The sequence below is a fragment of the Rana temporaria genome, chromosome 1 (genome assembly GCF_905171775.1).
Source record: "Rana temporaria chromosome 1, aRanTem1.1, whole genome shotgun sequence".
NCBI classification, from domain to species: Eukaryota; Metazoa; Chordata; class Amphibia; order Anura; family Ranidae; genus Rana; species Rana temporaria.
Window position 1 is genome coordinate 261718273 of NC_053489.1, and position 19319 is coordinate 261737591.

At 41.5% G+C, this 19319-nt stretch overlaps 1 protein-coding gene across 1 annotated transcript in view; it reads right to left on the reverse strand.

Moving 5' to 3' along the window:
• SECISBP2 (SECIS binding protein 2) overlaps positions 1-19083 on the reverse strand; it is a 45891-nt gene extending 26808 nt beyond the window's left edge. Inside the window, exons 1-6 of the mRNA XM_040355058.1 lie at positions 18903-19083; positions 17090-17250; positions 14991-15158; positions 10745-10855; positions 7512-7650; positions 4062-4231 (exon numbers count right to left, since the gene is read on the reverse strand). Coding sequence (XP_040210992.1) covers positions 4062-4231; positions 7512-7650; positions 10745-10855; positions 14991-15158; positions 17090-17250; positions 18903-18915 — 762 coding nt within the window. The 5' untranslated portion in view covers positions 18916-19083. The remainder of the gene's footprint in view (positions 1-4061; positions 4232-7511; positions 7651-10744; positions 10856-14990; positions 15159-17089; positions 17251-18902) is intronic.
• Between the last annotated feature and the right edge of the window lie 236 nt (positions 19084-19319).

A 19319-nucleotide genomic window follows, 5' to 3' on the forward strand; every position in this document is an offset into this window, starting at 1 on the left:
TTTGATAGAGAACTGGATGACAAAGAGTTACCTTAAACTCAACGGAGCAAAAACAGAACTTCTCCTGTTTCACGCCAAACGGACGGATCAACATGCAACACCGTGGATACCCCCGCCCATTCTGGGCAAAATCATCTCCCCTAGCGCCAAAGTCAAAAGTCTCGGGGTCATCTTCGACATGACAATGGACGCACAAATAGGGTCTGTAGTCAGCGGATCACATCATTTGCTGCGCCTACTACGTAGACTGACTCCTTTTATTCCCAAATAAGACATAGCAGGCGTAGTGGGATCAATTGTGAACTCCAGACTGGACTATGCGAATGCCCTTTACCTCGGACTCCCAAAGTACCAAATCGCTCGTCTGCAAGTCGTTCAAAATACGGCCGCCAGACTTGTCACTGGGAAAAAGCCCTGGGAATCAATCTCACCTTCACTGAGAACCCTTCACTGGTTGCCAGTAAAAGACAGAATTGCTTTTAAAGCACTCTGTCTAACTCATAGATGTATCCATGGGAATGCTCCCCATTATCTATGCGAAAAAATAAAAGCCCATAATCCCAATCGCGTTCTGCGATCCACCAATCAAAATCTTCTTCAGCTACCGAAAGCCAACTACAAGTCCAAAGGAGATAGAAGATTTGCGGTCCAAGGTCCCAGACTATGGAACGCTTTACCAACCAGCATTCGGTTGGAGGAAAACCACTTGGCCTTCAGGAAAAAGATCAAAACTCATCTCTTTTGATATCAAAAGAGACAGGTACATCAAGCGCCCAGAGGCGATTCAGTTTGCATGTGTCGCGCTATATAAGTTTCTCATTCATTCAGTCTCATTGTGTGCCCCCGTGTCCCTTTACAATCCCTATGACTGAATAGTTTATTTCTTATGCTGGGATTCCCATTGAGATATTTGTAGATTGCTATCATGTCCCCTCTTAAGCGTCTCATCTCCAGCAAGAATATATGTGTAGTGTCCTCCAGTCCCCTTATTAGTTTCGTTGCCCTTCTTTGGACTCACTCGCAGCTCCAGCACATCCCTTCGGAGGATTGGTGACTAGAACTGGACGGAAAACTCCAGAGGAGGCCCAACCAGAGTTTTATAAAGTGGCAAGATTATAGTTTTGCCAAGTGAAAAATATGTAGTAATACTGCACTGTCAAATAGATAAACAAACTAAATAAAAAATAAAAATGCTAGCAGCTTAAAATGTGAGATACCCACAAAAACTAGTGCAATGGAAAAATAAGCTGCGCAACTAATGTGAACACTCCAGTACCTTAGAGACATAGTGATATAGTACAAATTACATGGAACAAATGATTTTCCCCATAGGAGAGATGAAATGTCCGTATGATTGCAAAATAATATTTAGAGTGAACCAAAAGTGAAAGATAAGTCTCTTATGCAAAACACAATATAGTGCATCTGATGATAATTGATAGTAGTTGAATATCATTCTCCTTCAAGCAAATGGTGACATCAATGCAAGAAAACCTCAGAATAGTGCACAAGATAGACAAGACACCTCCACCTTTCAATCACACTGCCCCTTACCATAGGGGAAGATCCCAACTAGAGACCTTCTGACGGCAGATTGCTTGCTCCCCAGCCAAGAGCTTGTGTGACAGGATATCCGAGAGCCAAGATTTCTCCCACAGTGGACCGATGATCAGTGTAGTTTAAAACCTCCTCAGAAGACTTTAAATGCTGCTCTCCTTACTCACAAAGCCTCAGGAATGATCCAGCCTAGCTCTCCACCTAGTGAATATTTTTAAATTTATGTTTTTTGATGTAAAGTGCATTACTTTACATGTTTCCACATTAAACCTCATTTGCCATTTGTCTGCCCAATACTTTAATTTTATTCAGGTTATTCTGCAAAATTTGTCCTGATGAGAGTTTATTACTCTGCTTATCTTTGTGTCATCCGAAAAAAACTGAGATTGAACTAGTTTTCTCATACTCTGTTTTATTTATGAATATGTTAGAATTGGTCCAAAGACAGAGCCTTGGGGTACCCCACTTACCACTCCAGACCAGTCTGAGCACATGATATTTATCACTACCCTTTGGACCCATCTCTGTAACCAGTTTCTTACCCAAGCACAGACCCTATGGTCCAAGCCTGCAGACCTCAGCTTGTAAAATTAAACATTTATGGGGGATGGTATCAAATGGTTTTGCAAAGTCTAGATACACCACAGCCACAGGCCTCAGCTCACTTCCTCGTAGAATGCTAGCAGATTGGTCTGGCAGGAACATCCTCTCATAAAATCATGCCGATTACCACTAATGATATTCTTCTCCTCAGTAAGACTTTGGATATTGTCCCTAATCATCCACTCCAGTAATTTACCCACTATTAATGTTAGGCTGACTGGCCTATAATTCCCAGGAATATGTATTTGCCCTTTTTTGAATATTGGTACCACGTTGGCTTTTCTCTGGTACAAATCCTGTCATTACACTGTCCACAAAGATCAGGTATAATGGCCTGGCTATAACTTGACCAAGTTCTCTGAAGACTCTCGGGTGTAAGCCATCTGGGTCATGGTTATTTATTTGTGTTAATTTTATCAAGTCTTTCATTGACTCTGGTCTCTGTTAGCCACATGGGTATGACATGTGTTGTGTTACTAACACAACAGTCGCCGACGGTAAACCCTTCTTTTACTGCATAAAAACTGTGGAGAAGACAACATTTAGTACAGTTCTTTATGTCATCTGTAACTATCTTTCCAACCTCATCTTTTAAGTGTGCAAACTTTACTCCCTCGGTCTTCGCGAAGGCGCTCTTCGGTGGCTCTCATCCTAACTATCAAATGCACGTTCAGTGTCACTTACAATTCTACTTCCTCCCCCCCTCTTCCCTTCTACGTCGGGGTCCCCCAAGGTTCTGTTCTTGGACCTCTCCTATTTTCACTCTACACCTCTTACCTGGGTCAGCTGACATATCTTTCTGGATGTCACACCACTTCCTCAAACTCAACTTGTCCAAAACCAAACTCATTATTTCCTCCCCCACATGCCTCTTCCCTTGACTTCTTTGTCAAGAGCAATGGCACAACCATCCACCCATCCCCACACGCCAGGGTACTAGGTGTTATCCTGCACTCTGAACTCTCCTTTTGGTCCCACATCCAATCCCTTTCCAAAGCTTGACGCCTTAACCTCTGCAACATCTCTAAAAAACGTCCCTTCCTAACCAATAAAAGCACAAAGCGCCAGATTCACTCCCTGGTTATCTCTCGCCTGGACTATTGCAACTCCCTTCTCATTGGCTTACCTTTAAATAGACTATTCCCCCCCCATCAGTCCATCATGAATGTTGCCGCCAGACTTATCCACTTTACAAACCGCTCAGCGTCTGCTACCACTCTCTGCCAATCCCTCCATTGGCTGCCACTCGCCCAAATAATTAAATTCAAAATACTAACAATAAGTTACAAAGCCATCCACAACTCTGCCCCCAGCTACATTACTAGTCTAGTATCAAAATACCAACCTAATCATCCTCTTCGTTCCTCCCAAGACCTCCTGCTCTCTGGCTCCCTCATCGCCTCCTACCATATTCGCCTCCAGGACTTCTCCCGAGCCTCTTCCATCCTCCGAAATACCCTGCCAATCTGTCAGACTATGTGCAAATCTATCTACTTTTAGGCAATCCCTAAAAGCCTACCCTGCCTCCACCTAACAACTTCACTTTTAATTTTCTTCATGAGGTCATCCGCCACAGTTATTACCCTTCATATCACTAGACCCTCCCTCCTAGACTGTAAGCTCTAACAAGCAGGGCCTCCTGTATTGAATTGAATTGTAATTATACTGTCTGCCCTAATGTTGTAAAGTGCTAAGCAAACTGTTGGCGCTATATAAATCCTGTATAATAATAACAACAATAATAATATTAATCTCCGATTTTGTCTTTTTACTATACCAATACAAAAAATGTTTTTAATAAAAATAAGTATGTATACTGCTCTTTCAGTAACTTAAAATGGTCAAAGAAATTATTTATTTCCAGGCTTAGAAGCAGCGTTCCAATTTCATTGAATACAAACCTTTTTGAGGGAAGTTGGTTTTTTGGCTTTGGGCACCTCTCGCTGCTTTCCTTTCTTGACCAGAGGAGCACTAGAATCAAGAGGATTGTGTGGTGCTTGGCCTTGCTTTGCCTGAGGGATCTTAGATATATTGTTGGGCTCTCTGGACAGCACAGGAACACCACCACCAACTAGAATACAAATAAACCATAAAAAAAACATAGAAAGTGGCATTTGTTTGTGGAAGTGCTTTCCTTAACCTTTTCACGGCCAAAGCAATTATTGCGCACATTTAAAAAAATAATTTTAGGCCTGAAGATTACATAAACCCTCCAAAACATTACATATTTCTGAAAGCTGCCACCATATAAAATAAAATCCTGGTAGTTCAAATTTTTTATGGCACACAATATTACCGCAAAATGCACAAACAAATATATAATTTTAGGGCACCCAAAAAGCAATATATTACCCAGTTTGTTTGATAAAATATAAAATATGAGGTTGCATTGAATAAACAGATACCCAACATGTCAAACGGTGACCAATTTCAGTACCCTATATTTTCCATAGGCGAAACTTTAAACTGAAGACCTATAGGGGGCTTTTAGTGTTATGGAGGAGGTCTGGCATTAGAAATATTGCGCTCACTGGGGTGTTTTTTTTTTTTTACCTGCCGCTAATCTCCCCTGCATGTTAGCCTAGGAGTCCATGAACACAGACTTTTAGCAGAGTTTATTGGCTGAGGCAGGTGAAAAAAAAAACAAAAAAAAAAAACACTGCCAGTGCATCCAGGAGCGGCAGAGTTTTGGCAGAAAAAACTTTTGAAGGGTGTTAACGTTAGGCATGTTTAGCACTTGAGTGTTAAATTATTTTGGCCATCAAAATAAATTATTTCATTGGAAAGAAAAATAATTAAACGTCCAAGTGCTTGATGCCTGTAAACGTGCCTAAACGCCTTTAAAATCTCTACACACTTTTACAAGCTTCAGGCATTTTTTTCTGCCAAAACGCTGCTGCCAGGAGGAAAGGCTTCTTAGAGAGTTTGCAAAACTTCACGAGTGCGTGAGGCCTTATATGGACTAGCAGATTTAGATACACTAAACAAAATTTAAGCCAAACAACAGTGTTTTTCTTTTTGGGGTAAAGCTTTTATGAATAAAAGCTGACCACTGTAAGCATCCCTTGAGTTAAATGGATGGTCTCAGCCCTCTAACTGCTATATCTGCAGGACAGCTTTTTTGTTGAAAAACAACAGACTTACTGAGAAAGGAAAAGGAAAGGAAAGGGAAAAGGAAAAGGAAAAGGAAAAGTTTCTGCCTGCAGTCCGAATCCAGGGATCCACAGCAGATTGGAACCTCTCCAATATCCTATATTTAACTATGTATAATTGGACATGGGGATCAAAAGGTTTTATTTTCCAGTGCTACGATATGATCCTTCTTTCCTATTTAGGATTCTCATGTAAGCCTAAAAAAAAATTATTTTTGAGGAAGACCAATGAGATAAGGTCTTATGCCTTGTACACACAATCGGAATTTCCGATGAAAAAAGTCAGACGGAATTTTTTCATCGAATATTCCGACCATGTGTATGCCCCAACTGACTTTTTTCCATTGGAGTTTAGAAATAGAACATGTTTTTTTTTTTTCCGATGGAAAAAAATCCCATCGGAAATTCCGATAAAAAAACACGCATTCTCAGAATCAAGTCGACACATGCTCGGAAGCATTGGCCTTCATTTTTCTCGGCTCGTCGTAATGTTTTACGTCCTCAAGTTTTGGACGGTCGGAAAATTTAGTCAGACAGTGTGTATGCAAGATAGCTTGAATGTAATTCCGAAGGAAAATTCCATCGGATTTTATCCCATCGTAAATTCCGATCGTGTGTACAGGGCATTAGAGTCAGTATTGTCCAGCTCCCTAAACACAACACAAAAGCTTTCGCAGCTTTATATTGTCCTTCAAGCCCATTACAGACCTCTGAAATTACACCATATGGGATCCTGCAATCTCCTCTCTGCGCCAAATACTGCCCATGGTGAACTCATTCATTTACTGTGGCGTCGCCCTAAATTACATCGTTATTTGGGTGGAAATAGTGGACACAATTAATATGGCATTTCAAATCACCATTCCTTTAGATCCAAAATGCTGCATACTAGACATTATAGAGGAGTATGACTTAAATGAGTTTCAGACAGCAGCAATCAATAGAGCACGATTTCAGGAGAGGAGACTTATTCTACAATACTGGAAGTCGGATTAGTCTCCAACTCATTGGGAATAAGATCATATGGAAGATATCTTCTGATTAGAAAAAGTTATTTTTCAACACCGAGGTTGCCCGTGGAAGTTTGAAAAGCTATGGGTAGATTGATTGGTGGTGTTGGACTTGTCACCCATTGACCTGGTCATGGACAGAATCTAGGGATATAGTGTATTGTTATTGTATATTTATTAAACTGCCTTATCACCTCTATGCTTACTGTAAGATGCTGCTGGTGAGGTTCGTAATTTCTTAGTCATATACTGTACATGTCAAGTTTATGCTGTTAGCATGGCTACAGCCTATATTATCCATGTGAATCATGTATTTATTCTAGAACACTGTTGTTGCAGTTGACAATGTCTGTATGCATTGTGCCATTTTTTTCTGACCAATAAACTTTATTCTTGATAAAAAAAAAAAATGCAGCCATCACATCTGAGGAATGGTAACCTGCAATATAATAAATGTTTGCTGTTGGATTTAATACCACTTTACCTATTTCAGCATATTAAATAGCCATTCTTAAAAAGCAAACAAGTGAAATTAGAATCAAAAATTATTGGAAGTCGATCATTTCACTGTAAGGAAAATAATCTACAAATGCGGCAGATTTCAAACAAATGCCAATTTGTGTAGGACTAGCTGGCCCAGCAAATTCAGCCTAAAGGCCAACTGTTGGATGCTAAAATAATTGTCCAAGAACCTCAAAAGTTTAATAACGGGGTGTTCAGGTAAATCTTGCAATAGCAGACGTCAAAGTACAATCGCTAAAGTAAAAGGACAAGGAACACATCAAAGCTTCATTCAGAATGTCACATAAACCCGTACCTTGGTGCAGAAGGTTGTGTTTATGCACCTGAAATCAATGACGTGTTGAGAGATGCAGTGGTTTTTACAGATCCTCCTGCATATGGCAGTATTTACATGCGTATGGGAACAAATGCACAGTATTGGGACGCAGATTATTTAAACATCGACATGAGTGGGAAGATCAGTACAGCCACTGCATCTCTCAGCATGGCCTTGATTTTAACAGGCTGGCTGAATAGAACACTTGCCATTCCCCAGGTGCATAAACCCTCTACACCGAGTTATGGCTATATGCGCCAGTGTGAATGAAGACCAAAGATGATTCACTGAACTGTAAGGACCCTGGAAAAAAAAAAATATATATAGGTATCACATTGATATCCCACTTACCGGACAAGACGACTGGCTTAGTAGATGGTTTGGTTTTATCTATGTGTTGTTTATGCTCAAGTGCTGCCAGCATGCCTCCTAAATCCAGCTGTACAGGAGTTTTGCTCTTCCTGCCACTGCCTTTTGTCTTTGATGACTCCTGGGAGATTTAAGAAAATATAAGTGGTGTCTGTATTTCTATGCGCAAAGGTCAATTCCAGCCAAGACTCAATTCTGCTTTGCAAAGTTGTTCCTAGGTGAGGAACAGGATAACCGCCTATGTGTCTGGTTACCTTCTGCAATGGTTTCAAAGTAAAAATGTGTCACCTTACTATACAATCAATCATTCAGAAAGGTCTCAAAAGGGACACTTTTTCCTTGAAAGTGAAATACCCCTTTCAAAAAAATAAAAAATAATAATAATTTGTAATGCACTTTAAAGCAGAACTTCACCCTCTCAATCAATATTGACTATGTTTACACAAAAAGACCATTTAGACTGGTATTAAAAGTGGAGGTTCACCCAAAAAATAAATTTGTAACATTACATTCAGCCGAGTTGTCCTAATGACAATCGTCTGTTTTTTTATTTTTTTCGTACATACCGTATTTTCACCGCCGCTTCCGGGTATGTCTTCTGCGGGACTGGGCGTTCCTATCTGATTGGCAGGCTTCCGACCGTCGCATACTACGCGTCACGAGATGGCGAAAGAAGCCGAACGTCGGTGCGCAGGCGCCGTATAGAGCCGCACCGACGTTCGGCAACTCGTGATGAGCTTTATGCGACGGTCGGAAGCCTGTCAATCAGATAGGAATGCCCAGTCCCGAAGAAGACATACCCGGAAGCGGCGGTGAAATACGGTATGTACGGGAAAAAAAAAAAAAAAACAGCCGATTGTCATTAGGACAACTCGGCTGAATGTAATGTTAAACATTTATTTTTGGGTGAACCCCCACTTTAAGGACTTCGATGGTACCACTTGATTAAAAGATGTAAAAAGTGTATTGTATAAAACTTTAAAAACATTGGAACATATATTCAGGACATAACATAACACATAGGTGTTGATTTACAAAAGGTAAATAGCCTGTGCACTTTCGAAAGTGCAGTCGCAACAGCTGGTAATAGGATAAATAATGTTTGACACGGTTTATGCTGACGTTTATATACACGGAGGTATGTGGAGTGCCTATATTTGAGGCTTCATACTTTAGTCTACAATGACAGTATTGAAATTGTTCTATTTTAGAGCTCGAGTGTAATTTGCTTTCCTGAAGAAGCGGGCAGCGACGAGTGAAAACTCAACTGCTTTGGAAGTCGCAGCAAGCCATACATCACCTCATCTCAATAGGGTTGATGATTCCGTTTTATACTGTGTAGTACAAATACAACATATATATGGAATTATGTGTTCTGTTATGTCATGAATATATATTCCAATGATTTTAAACTTTATAAAATACATTATGGTCTTTTTGTGTAACTTCCTTTATAGGATGTGGTACCTGACATTTTTGTCCAAACATTAGAGGGTCCTTCCTGGTGGTCCCTTCTCCCACTTTTTCTATTGACCATTCTTAATCCGCATGCTGCTAGATTAGTAAATGGATAGGAAAGTATATCATATTTACTTGTTTTAAAGGATAAGTTCCTCTTTAGGAACATGTTACATGTTCCACTTGTTTTTAGGGTGGAATATGCAACATGTTCCCACTGCTGTAGGTGCTCCCTGCTGCCCTCTCTCCCTGTGACAGCAGTAGGGGGAGAAGTTCCCCATACTAGCTGTCACTTTTTGAAAACAGTAGAGCCGTGCGAGGCTCCTCCCACACACAGCCACATTATTCATACACAGCGCTCTGTGTATGAATGAACTACAAGTCCCGACACCCTTTGCGTCTGTCGGCTTATAGTTTTTAATTAACTACCATGGCGCTGTTGAGCGGTGTGGTAGGTCATTGAGCCTTCCTGTCACTGTGAAACTGCCTGGCTGTGCGATGTACCGGGCAGATAGCTCACACTGAGTCTGCAGGAGACCTGCGTGGCACCATTGCTGGTGCTATGCTTTTCAGGCTCCTTAGAAAAAAAGAAAAAAAAAACGTGCATTTTGTTTTTTAAACTAAACTTATCCTTTAAATGTTTTTCTATGTTTCTTCAGTTAATTATTGGTTTCCAGACCTAGGCAAATGTCGTCATACATCCCTGGAGTCTTCGGTGGGTAACCTCCCAGGAGAGTGCTTCTACTAGGGGGTTATCTGATGCAAGGAGGAGCCACAAGAGCCGCTGGGGGACCCCAGAAGATGGCGTTTGGGGCCACTCTGTGCAAAACGAACTGCACAGTGGAGGCAAGTAGGACATGTTTGTTATTTTAAAAGAATAAAAATTGAATCTTTAGCATCACTTTAATGCTACATTAATCATCTGCCCTTATTCAATATGGCCACGGCTATTAATGCTAAGAAGGTATTTTTTAAAGCGATTTCTTAACAAAATAAAGCATGGAGACATGGATGGATGGGTATGTTTGCTCTAAATATATTAACAATGAATTAAAAAGCGTTTGTAGCTTGTGGTGCTCAGATGCAGTGTAGTTCTGCTTTAAGTATAAAAGACCACCACTCTATCACCTTTCCTAATTTAATAGAGTGGACTAAGCTTTGTTAAGCTTGTTTAAAGGGTGACGCCATTGCTTGAATCTCAATTGCTTTTATAGTATCACAAAATCTAGCATCTAAATGCTACACTATACCATAATTTGTGGCCACATTTACACACGTTGTTCCATCAAAACAAAACTAGCTTACAATAAATTCTTCAGGGGGACACAGCTTTACCCTGAGGTACATGCCCTACCTATTAGAGGCTGGACATCACAACAACTTTATTATCCCCTGCATTATACTCCTGCCACATAGTATAGACGTGAAAAAAAGCTCAGAGATGAAAAAATGAAAAAGGTAAAGAAAACAAGAGCAACTAAAATCACCAGAAAGTTAAAAAATAAAAAAAATCTAGTAATAAACCCCGATATAAACATGGACTAAATATAAGATCAAAAAGAAACCACATCTGGGATCTGTTTTCCCTAATCAACTCACCAAGAAAGATTTTTACAGTACATACAAAAAAAAAATAAAAAAAAAAATACTTTTCTATTGTCATTCATGGAGGTACACAGCTTTACCATGGGAATGTTTTAGAAAAGTTCTGATAAATGTGTGGCAGTAAAACATTTTTTAATAATTTACTTTCTTACCAATGTCTCTCGAGGTCCCCGACTGTAACCAGAAAAACTTCTATTTTCAGGTCTTAAACCTCTTTCAGCAACACCAGTAGAGGACATCAAGTCAGGGAATTCCTCATCATCCTTTTGGAAAAAAGGCTGTGTATGATAATCAGGTTTACAGACTAGTCTCCTGCTAGAGATGGGTGGCCTGTTATTGAAAGGTGTTTTACCTTAATGCAAAGAATGCATTGAAGTGAACCTTTAGTTACAAAATGAAGTCCTGCTAGATCACCTCAGGCTGGATCCTTTTGCAGGTATATCTATGTAAAACATTCATTTAAATAAGTGCCTATGCTGCACATGCTCAGTTGCTCTCCATTTTAGGCCGTGCAGAGTTTGTAAAGGCCGATCTGCTAACATTCTTAAAAAGGAGGAGAAGCCCAGCCTGAGGTTTTAAGGCTGGGCTTCTCCTCTTGGTCACAGAAGTGCAATTAGTTTTGCACTCCTGTGACCCGTTTTCAGCGGAGAGCGGTCTGAAGTGTGCTCTCCACTGACGTCAAGGCCATCAGTCGAGGCAGCGCGTCATCCCGACTTCCAAGTCTGGATCCACCAGCTGCCTTGACTGATGCCAGTCTCAGCGAGCTGCTGAGACAGCCGCACCCCGCCCCTCCACAGCTTAGTGCTCCCATGAGCATAGAGAAGCAGAGAGGAGAGACACTGGAAATCTAATTTCCATTAGATTTACCAAAACTATGTAATATAGGGACTTAGCTAAGCAATCCAATCAGGCAGGCCCTTGTACTTAATAGTTAAAAAGGTAAACCTAAACCTAATGGAGATTGTACAATCAGATTATACAGTGAAAAAAAGTATTTAATCAGTCTCTAATTTTAATGGTAGTTTTATTTTAAAAGTGAGAGACAGAATAACAACAAAAATATCCAGAAAAAGGCATTTAAAAAAAATATATATATAAAATTGATTCATCATTTCTAAATTACTGCCATAGTGCTGATCTATAAGGATATACATGCCTCCTGCATGTATTCTTACCTGTCAAATATCTCCCCTTTAGCCGTTTGGAGCCCTGCAATACTCTGGATTCTGTGGGCAGGTCTGTTGTCCAGGGCTCTGTGGGTGGAGTCGTGACGTCAGTAGACTCCCCGCCCACCTCTACACTCCCCTTGGCCAGGCATCAATATTTCTTACACTGAACTACTGCTGGTCTTAAGTATTATGGCCCATGATTACTAACATCTAGTCAAACCCCAAGAAAGTCACCACACGACTTCAGCATGCCCAATAATACTGAGGGGTGGAGCAGCCAATCCTGGGAGAGCTGGAGAATAAAGGAGGAGGGAATGTGAAGTACACAGAATGCCTCTCTCACGCTCCTGCATGAGATAAGGAAATCATCTGTCACTCACAGCAAGGGAGAAGAACAGACACCAATTTCTCTCTGTGTCTGTTTTTATCTTCATTAAAGCGGAGCTCCACCCTAAATTGGAACTTCTGCTCATCGGAACCCTCCCCCCCCTCCAGTGTCACATTTGACACCTTTCAGGGGGGCGGGGGGGTGCAGATACCCGTCTAAGGTATTTGCACCCACTTCCTGCCACACAGTCTGCGGTTAGACTGCAGGCAGGACGTCAGATCCCCCCCGTTATGTTCTGGGAAACACACGGCTCCCAGAACACAGTGGGGACCAGTAAGCAAGGCGCAGTACGACTCGCGCATGCGCCGTAGGGAACCAGGCAGTGAAGCCGCAATGCTTCACTTCCTGGCTCCCCCACCGAGGATGGCGGTGGGGGGCAGCAGAGTGACGAGCGATCGCTCGTCCTCTGCTGCCGACGGCGCTGGTCTTCAGGACAAGTAAGTGTCCTAATATTAAAAGTCAGCAGCTGCAGTATAAGTAGCTGCTGGCTTTTAATATTTTTTTCCGGCTGAGACCCGCTTTAAGGTAAGAGGATTGCTCAGAGCTGGATTAGCTGTACGTGGCAAGACTGGGCACAAATGAAATTACATCCTATGCTGTAACAGATATGAGTCTTAATTATATATAAAAAAAAGAAAAAAATGGGGGTTACATCAACTTTAATGAGTGAAACAAGTATTTGAACCCTATCAACCAGGTGTCTTATATACAGGTAACGAGCTGAGATTAGGAGCACTCTCTTAAGGGGAGTGCTCCAAATCTCAGCTTGTTAACCTGTATAAAAGACACCTGTCCACAGAAGAAATCAATTAGATTCCAAACTCTCCACCATGGCCAAGACCAAAGAGCTGTCCAAGGATATCAGGGACAAGATTGTAGACCTACACAAGGCTGGAATGGGCTACAAGACCATCGCCAAAAGCAGCTTGGTGAGAGGGTGACAACAGTTGGTGTGATTATTCGCAAATGGAAGAAACACAAAATAACTGTCAATCTCCCTTAGTTTGAGGCTCCATGCAAGATCTCACCTTGTGGAACAGTGAGGAATCAGCCCTAAACTACACAGGTGAATCTTGTCAATGATCCCAAGGCAGCTGGGACCAAAGTAATTGGTAAAACACTATGCTGTGAAGGACTTAAATACTGCAGCGCCCGCAATGTCCCCCTACTTAAGAAAGCAAATGTACAGGCCTGTCTGAAGTTTGCTAATGAACATCTAAATGATTCAGAGGAGAACCAAGTGAAAGTGTTGTGGTCAGATGAGACCAAAATCAAGGTCTTTGGCATCAACTCACCGTGCTTGAAGGAGGAGGAATGCTGCCCGTGAACCTCAAGGAACACCATCACCACTGTCAAACATGGGAGGTGGAAATATTATGCTTTGGGGGCGTTTTTCTGCTAAGGGGACAGGACAATTTCACTGCATCAAAGGGACAATGGACGGGGCCCATGTACTGTCAAATCTTGGGTGATAAATTCCTTCCCTCAGCCAGGGCATTGAAAATGGGTTATGGATGGGTATTCCAGCATGACAATGATCCGAAAAAAATAAAAACAACCAAGGCAACAAACGAGTGGCTCAAGAAAAAGCACATGGAGGTCTTGGAGTGGCTTAGCCAGTCTCCAGACCTTAAACCCATAGAAAATATGTGGAGGGAGCTGAAGGTTTGAGTTACTAAATGTCAGCCTCGAAACCTTAATGACTTTGAGAGGATCTGAAAAGAGGAGTGGGACAATATCCCTCCTGATATGTGTGCAAACCTGGTGGCCAGCTACAAGAAACGTCTGACCTCTGATTGCCAACAAGGGTTTTGCCACCAAGTACTAAGTCATGTTTTGTGAAGAGGTCAAATGCTTATTTCACTCATTAAAATGCAAATGAATTTGTAATTTTTTTAAAATGCGTTTTTCTGGATTTTTTGGTTGTTATTCTGTCTCTCGCTGTTAAAATAAACCGACCATTAAAATTATAGACTGATCATTACTTTGTCAGTGGGCAAATGTACAAAATCAGCAGGGGATTAAATACTTTTTTTCCCCTCACTGTAAAGCGTATGGCCAGCTAAGAACAGAATAATTCCAGCTTTACTCTTTGATATGGAAAAGATATTTATCAAACCTTTGTTAAAGTTATACTAAATTCTTGTTTTTTTTTGTGTGTTTAAAAATAAACATGTTATACTTACCTGCCCTGTTGCAGTGGTTTTGCACACAGCAGCCCAGATCCTCCTCTTCTCGGGTCCCTCGCCGGTCGGTACTCCAGGCCCCTCATTTCTGCTGAGCGCCCCCACAGAAAGCAGCTTGTTATGGGGGCACCTTAGCCGCTACACTGGGTGCAGCTCAGCTCCACCCCCTCTCTCTCCTCATTGGCTCACTGACTTTGATTGACAGCACCAGGAGCCAATGGCTCACACAATAGGCCATGCAACATCGCTGGATCGAGATGGGCTCAAGTAAGTATTAGGGGGGCTGCTGTACACAGGTTTTTTATATGAATGCATAGAAAGCATTAAGATAAAAAAAAAAAAAAAACTTCTGCCTTTAAAACCACTTTAAGGCTTCCAGTAAGTACCATTTGTGCGGTGTGGCTGCCTAACTAAATAATCCATTTAATCTACTACATTAAAACAGGTGCACGCTGCATAGTCATTGATACATATCACTGGTCTGAAACTAAATCTAAACCAGAATTTATATATGGTCAGCTGAATCTTTTAAGGTTTTTGTTATTCAATATTTTGTTTATTCTTGTAAGAAAAAAAAAAAAAAAAAAAAAAAAAAAAACACAACTGTATCCGATACAGATTAAAAAAAAAAAATACTAACAATTTCACAACTTACTTGAAACTTTGGGGGTTCCTGTACAACAATGTTCTCATTTGCAAACTTTTCATTTTCAGGATGTTCATTGTTTGGACTCTGTTTATTTTTCTTCTTTTTCTTCCTCTTTTTCTTTGCAACCACTTCCTCTGCCTCTGTTCCAGTAGCTAAATAAGGAGATGGCAACGTCTAGGGAAGAAAAATAAAAAATGTAAAATGTTCATTAAATAAGCTACTATATTTTACCTGACAATCAATACAATTACAACATGTTATTGGTTGTCCAGAGTCAAGATATATTGGAGGTTTTTAAAGGTCTTTGGAGATGAGAGACACATCAAAATTCTGAAATACATTTCCTTGTTGAGAACATACAGTGCCTTGAAAAAGTATTCATACCCCTTGAAATATTTCACATTTTGTCATGTTACAACCAAAAACATAAATGTGTTTTGTTTGGATTTTATGTGAAAGGCCAACACAAAGTGGCACATAATTGTGAAGTGGAAGGAAAATACGAAATTGTTTTTAAAATTATTTACAAATAAATTATGTGAAAAGTGTGGCATGCATTTGTATTCAGCCCCCTTTACTCCGATACCCCTAACCAACATCTAGTGGAACCAATTGCCTTAAGACGGGGATCCTCAAACTACAGCCCTCCAGATGTTGCGAAACTACACATCCCATGAGGCATTGTAAACCTCCGACATTCACAGACATGACTAGGCATGATGGGAATTGTAGTTCCTGAACAACTGGAGGGCCATTGTTTGAAGATCCTTGCCTTAAGAAGTCACCCAATTAGTAAAATAGAGTCCACCTGTGTGTAACTTAAGCTCATATAAAATGCAGCTGTTCTGTGAAGCCCTCAGAGGTTTGCTAGTTAGAGAACCTTGGTTAACAAAAAGCATCATGAAGCCCAAGGCCAGACAGGTCAGGAAAAAAGTTGTGGAGAAGTTTAAGGGTCAGTTCACACCAGGACGCAGTTCCGTGTGCTTTTTTTCTGCACAAAATGCATGCACAGTGTTTTCCATGTATTCCAAAGGCTCTAGTTGGCTCTAGTTCACACCATGCAGTCAGTTTCCGGTCAGTTTCTGCACCGGAAACTGACTGCATGGTGTGAACTAGAGCCATTGGAATACATGGAAAACACTGTGCATGCATTTTTAGTGCAGAAAAAATGCACACGAAACTGTACGGAACTGTGTCTGGTGTTAACTGACCCTTAAACATTTCATGGAGCACTGTTCAATCCTCACACATACTTTTGGACTGAACTAGTTCCACTGTGTGAGCAACCTTCCAATTTCAGCAAGTGGCATCATCTTGACTGCGATATGTATATCTAAAAGACTTACATTTTAAGCCTAGTACATTGCAAATATTAAAAGATCTGCAATTTTGCCAATATTAAACCTTGGTCAATTTTTTTTTAATTCAGAATGCCTTTGAAAAGCCATTTTATAACAAAAAGGTACAGCCCACTCAAAACTGATATTACAGTTGTTGGTAGCTATTGACAAGCTAAACCACCTGAAAATCCCAAGGACTCCATTAGTGAGATCGCAGTGCTTGAATTACTGGGTCTGTACACCTACTGTGGGCATAATGAAGGATTCCAACTACCCTGTTGAGTTTTCTATTTATTTTAAATTATATGGAATGCAACAAGGAGTAGAAGAACATACAAAAGTAGGTGAAAGCACCTAGGACTTTCAGCTGTAAAAAACAAAAGAACAAAAGCTGGACAGCCGCACTCCAAAATTTTCTTTAAAAGAGATGTCTTTATTTTCAACTGTGCATACAGTCACTGCAAGCCCACAAAAATCAGTATGGCCAACGTTTCGCACTGGCGTCAGTGCTTAGTCAGCTGTACAGGACTTTCAGCTGTACAGGAACAGAATCAGGAAATGTAGCAGAGAGCATAAAAGAAGCCAGGAGCTGATTAAACCCGCCTAAAAAATATTACCTAAACGCAGACGAACCCCTGAGTAAAGAGAAAGGTGCATAATGTATCAGATTGAGGTGTTATACTATAAAGTATGATGTAGTAGCTTGACACATTTGGGTTTTAGCTCTATTCCAGTTTTTCTACTTTAAAAAAAAAGGAGACGTACCTTATTCCAGCCTTGTGATTTTGCATCCTTAGCAATGCTAGGTGAAGAACATACAGGTTTCACAGAGGTAGCTGGAGGGATCCTGACTTTCGGAGGTTGTTTGACTTTGCTGGCCCATGTCTCTTGACTAAAAGGGCTGCTAAAAGACACTTGTGATATATCTGGGAGAAAAAAAAAACACAAAAATAACCAACTAGGACTAGTAAGGCTAGCCCTAGATGAGCACATAGACTAATGCCGCGTACACACGATCATTTTTCGGGTTGTAAAAAACGAAGTTTTTCAGGAGTGGAAAGAATGAAGTTTATTCAGCAGGTACAGTACATTTTAAATGTTGGGGCATGTTCATATCGCTGTGCTGTGGTTTAGGAGCAACGCAATTGTATGCATGTCCTATACACAGTTTTAGACGCAATCCCATTTATTTCTAGTAGACCGTGTATGTTGTGAAAGATGCAGCATGCAGGACTTCGATACGCATGATCTAACAGAATTCAATGGCATTAGACCAAAAAGACTTGCATAGAATCGCACTGCGTCCAAACCATAGCACACCAATGTGAACCCGGCCTAAGCATTCTCCTCCAGGACAGGAGGTGAAGAAAAAATCCCAAACACAACACTACCTGCCTGGAATTTGCATGTTCTCCCTGTGCCTGCGAGTGTCTCCAGGTATTCCGGTGTCCATATTAACATAATAGCATCACGCATTTTCTGCAGATTTGTAGGCAGCACATTCGTGATGTGAATCTCCAGTTCCACCACATCCCAAAGGTGCTCTATTGGATTGAGATCTGGTGACTGTGGAGGCCATTGGAGTACAGTGAACTCATTTTCATCTTCAAGAAACCAGCGGTGAGAGGATTTGAGCTTTGTGACTAGAGATGAGCTCCAGCGTGTTCGCATAGTACACGTGCAGAGCCCGCCAGGAAGTCTGCACGGCACTGCGCTAATCACCGCCAGGAAGACATTTCCCAATCTCTGCAGCCGAGCATCGGGACAATGTCTCCCTGGCTGTGATTAGCGCAGCACTGTGCAGACTTCCTGGCGGGCTCTGCACGTGTACTATGCGAACACGCTGGAGCTCATCCCTATTTGTGACATGGTGCATTATCCTGCTGGAAGTAGCCATCAGAAGATGGGTACACTGTAGTCATAAAGGGATGGACATGGTCAGCAATAGGGATGAGCTCCGGCGTGTTCGCACACTCCACGTGCAGTGCCCGCCAGGAAGTCTGCACGGCGCTGCGCTAATCACAGGCAGGGAGACATTGTCCCGATGCTCGGCTGCAGAGATCAGGAAATGTCTCCCTGCCTGTGGTTAGCGCAGCACCGTGCAGAATTTTTGGCGGGCTCTGCATGTAGAGTGTGTGCGAACGCGCCGGAGCTCATTCCTAGTCAGCAATACCCAGGTAGGCCTTGGTGTTTAAATGATGCTGAATTTGTACTAAGGGGCCCAAAGTGTGCAAAGAAAATATCCCCCGCACTATCACACCACCAGCCTGAAGCAATAATAGAAGGCAGGATGGATACATTCATCATGTTGTTTACACCAAATTCTGACCCTAATATATGAATGATGCAGCTAAAATCGAGACTTTCGAGTGTGTTGTGTGTGTGTGTGTTAAATTTCCCCAATGGTACGTACACAACATAAAACAATCCCTACTACTAGATAAAAAAAAACTTTAGGATTTACATTTGTATTATTTTTGTACAGGTTAGTGGAAGAATAAATAGGGAAATGCCCAGACATGGTAGTGACCATAGCTAAGGTTGTGTTATGGGGATAATAACCAGGAGCTCTACTCACCCCCAGGCTGCATGTCAGCAATGCGTACTGCTGCAACACTCAGTGCTGGTCTCCCGGGGCACAGACGTCATCTACCGGTCCCAGTAACCGAAGCCTCCTCCATGGTAAGTTTCTTACTGCTCACTGCCATGACGTCTAAGTAAGTCGCATTTCTATTACTTCGGAAATTATAGTAAACACGGAAGAGGCAACCTTCCTGGTTGTCTCCATGAGAGGAAACATTTTGGTGGAGCCCACTACTTCAATTGCCACTTAAAAAGGGCTACGGCAATATGGCCGCTGCAATCCATCTCCAGTATAATGTCTGGAAGCGGGATTACAAGGAGAATCGTGCTCTAGTGACAAAGCCCATGTTTTCTTGCCTGTTGATAGGGTGCGGGAAGAAATGACGTTTGTCTATCGTTTAGTTTATACCTC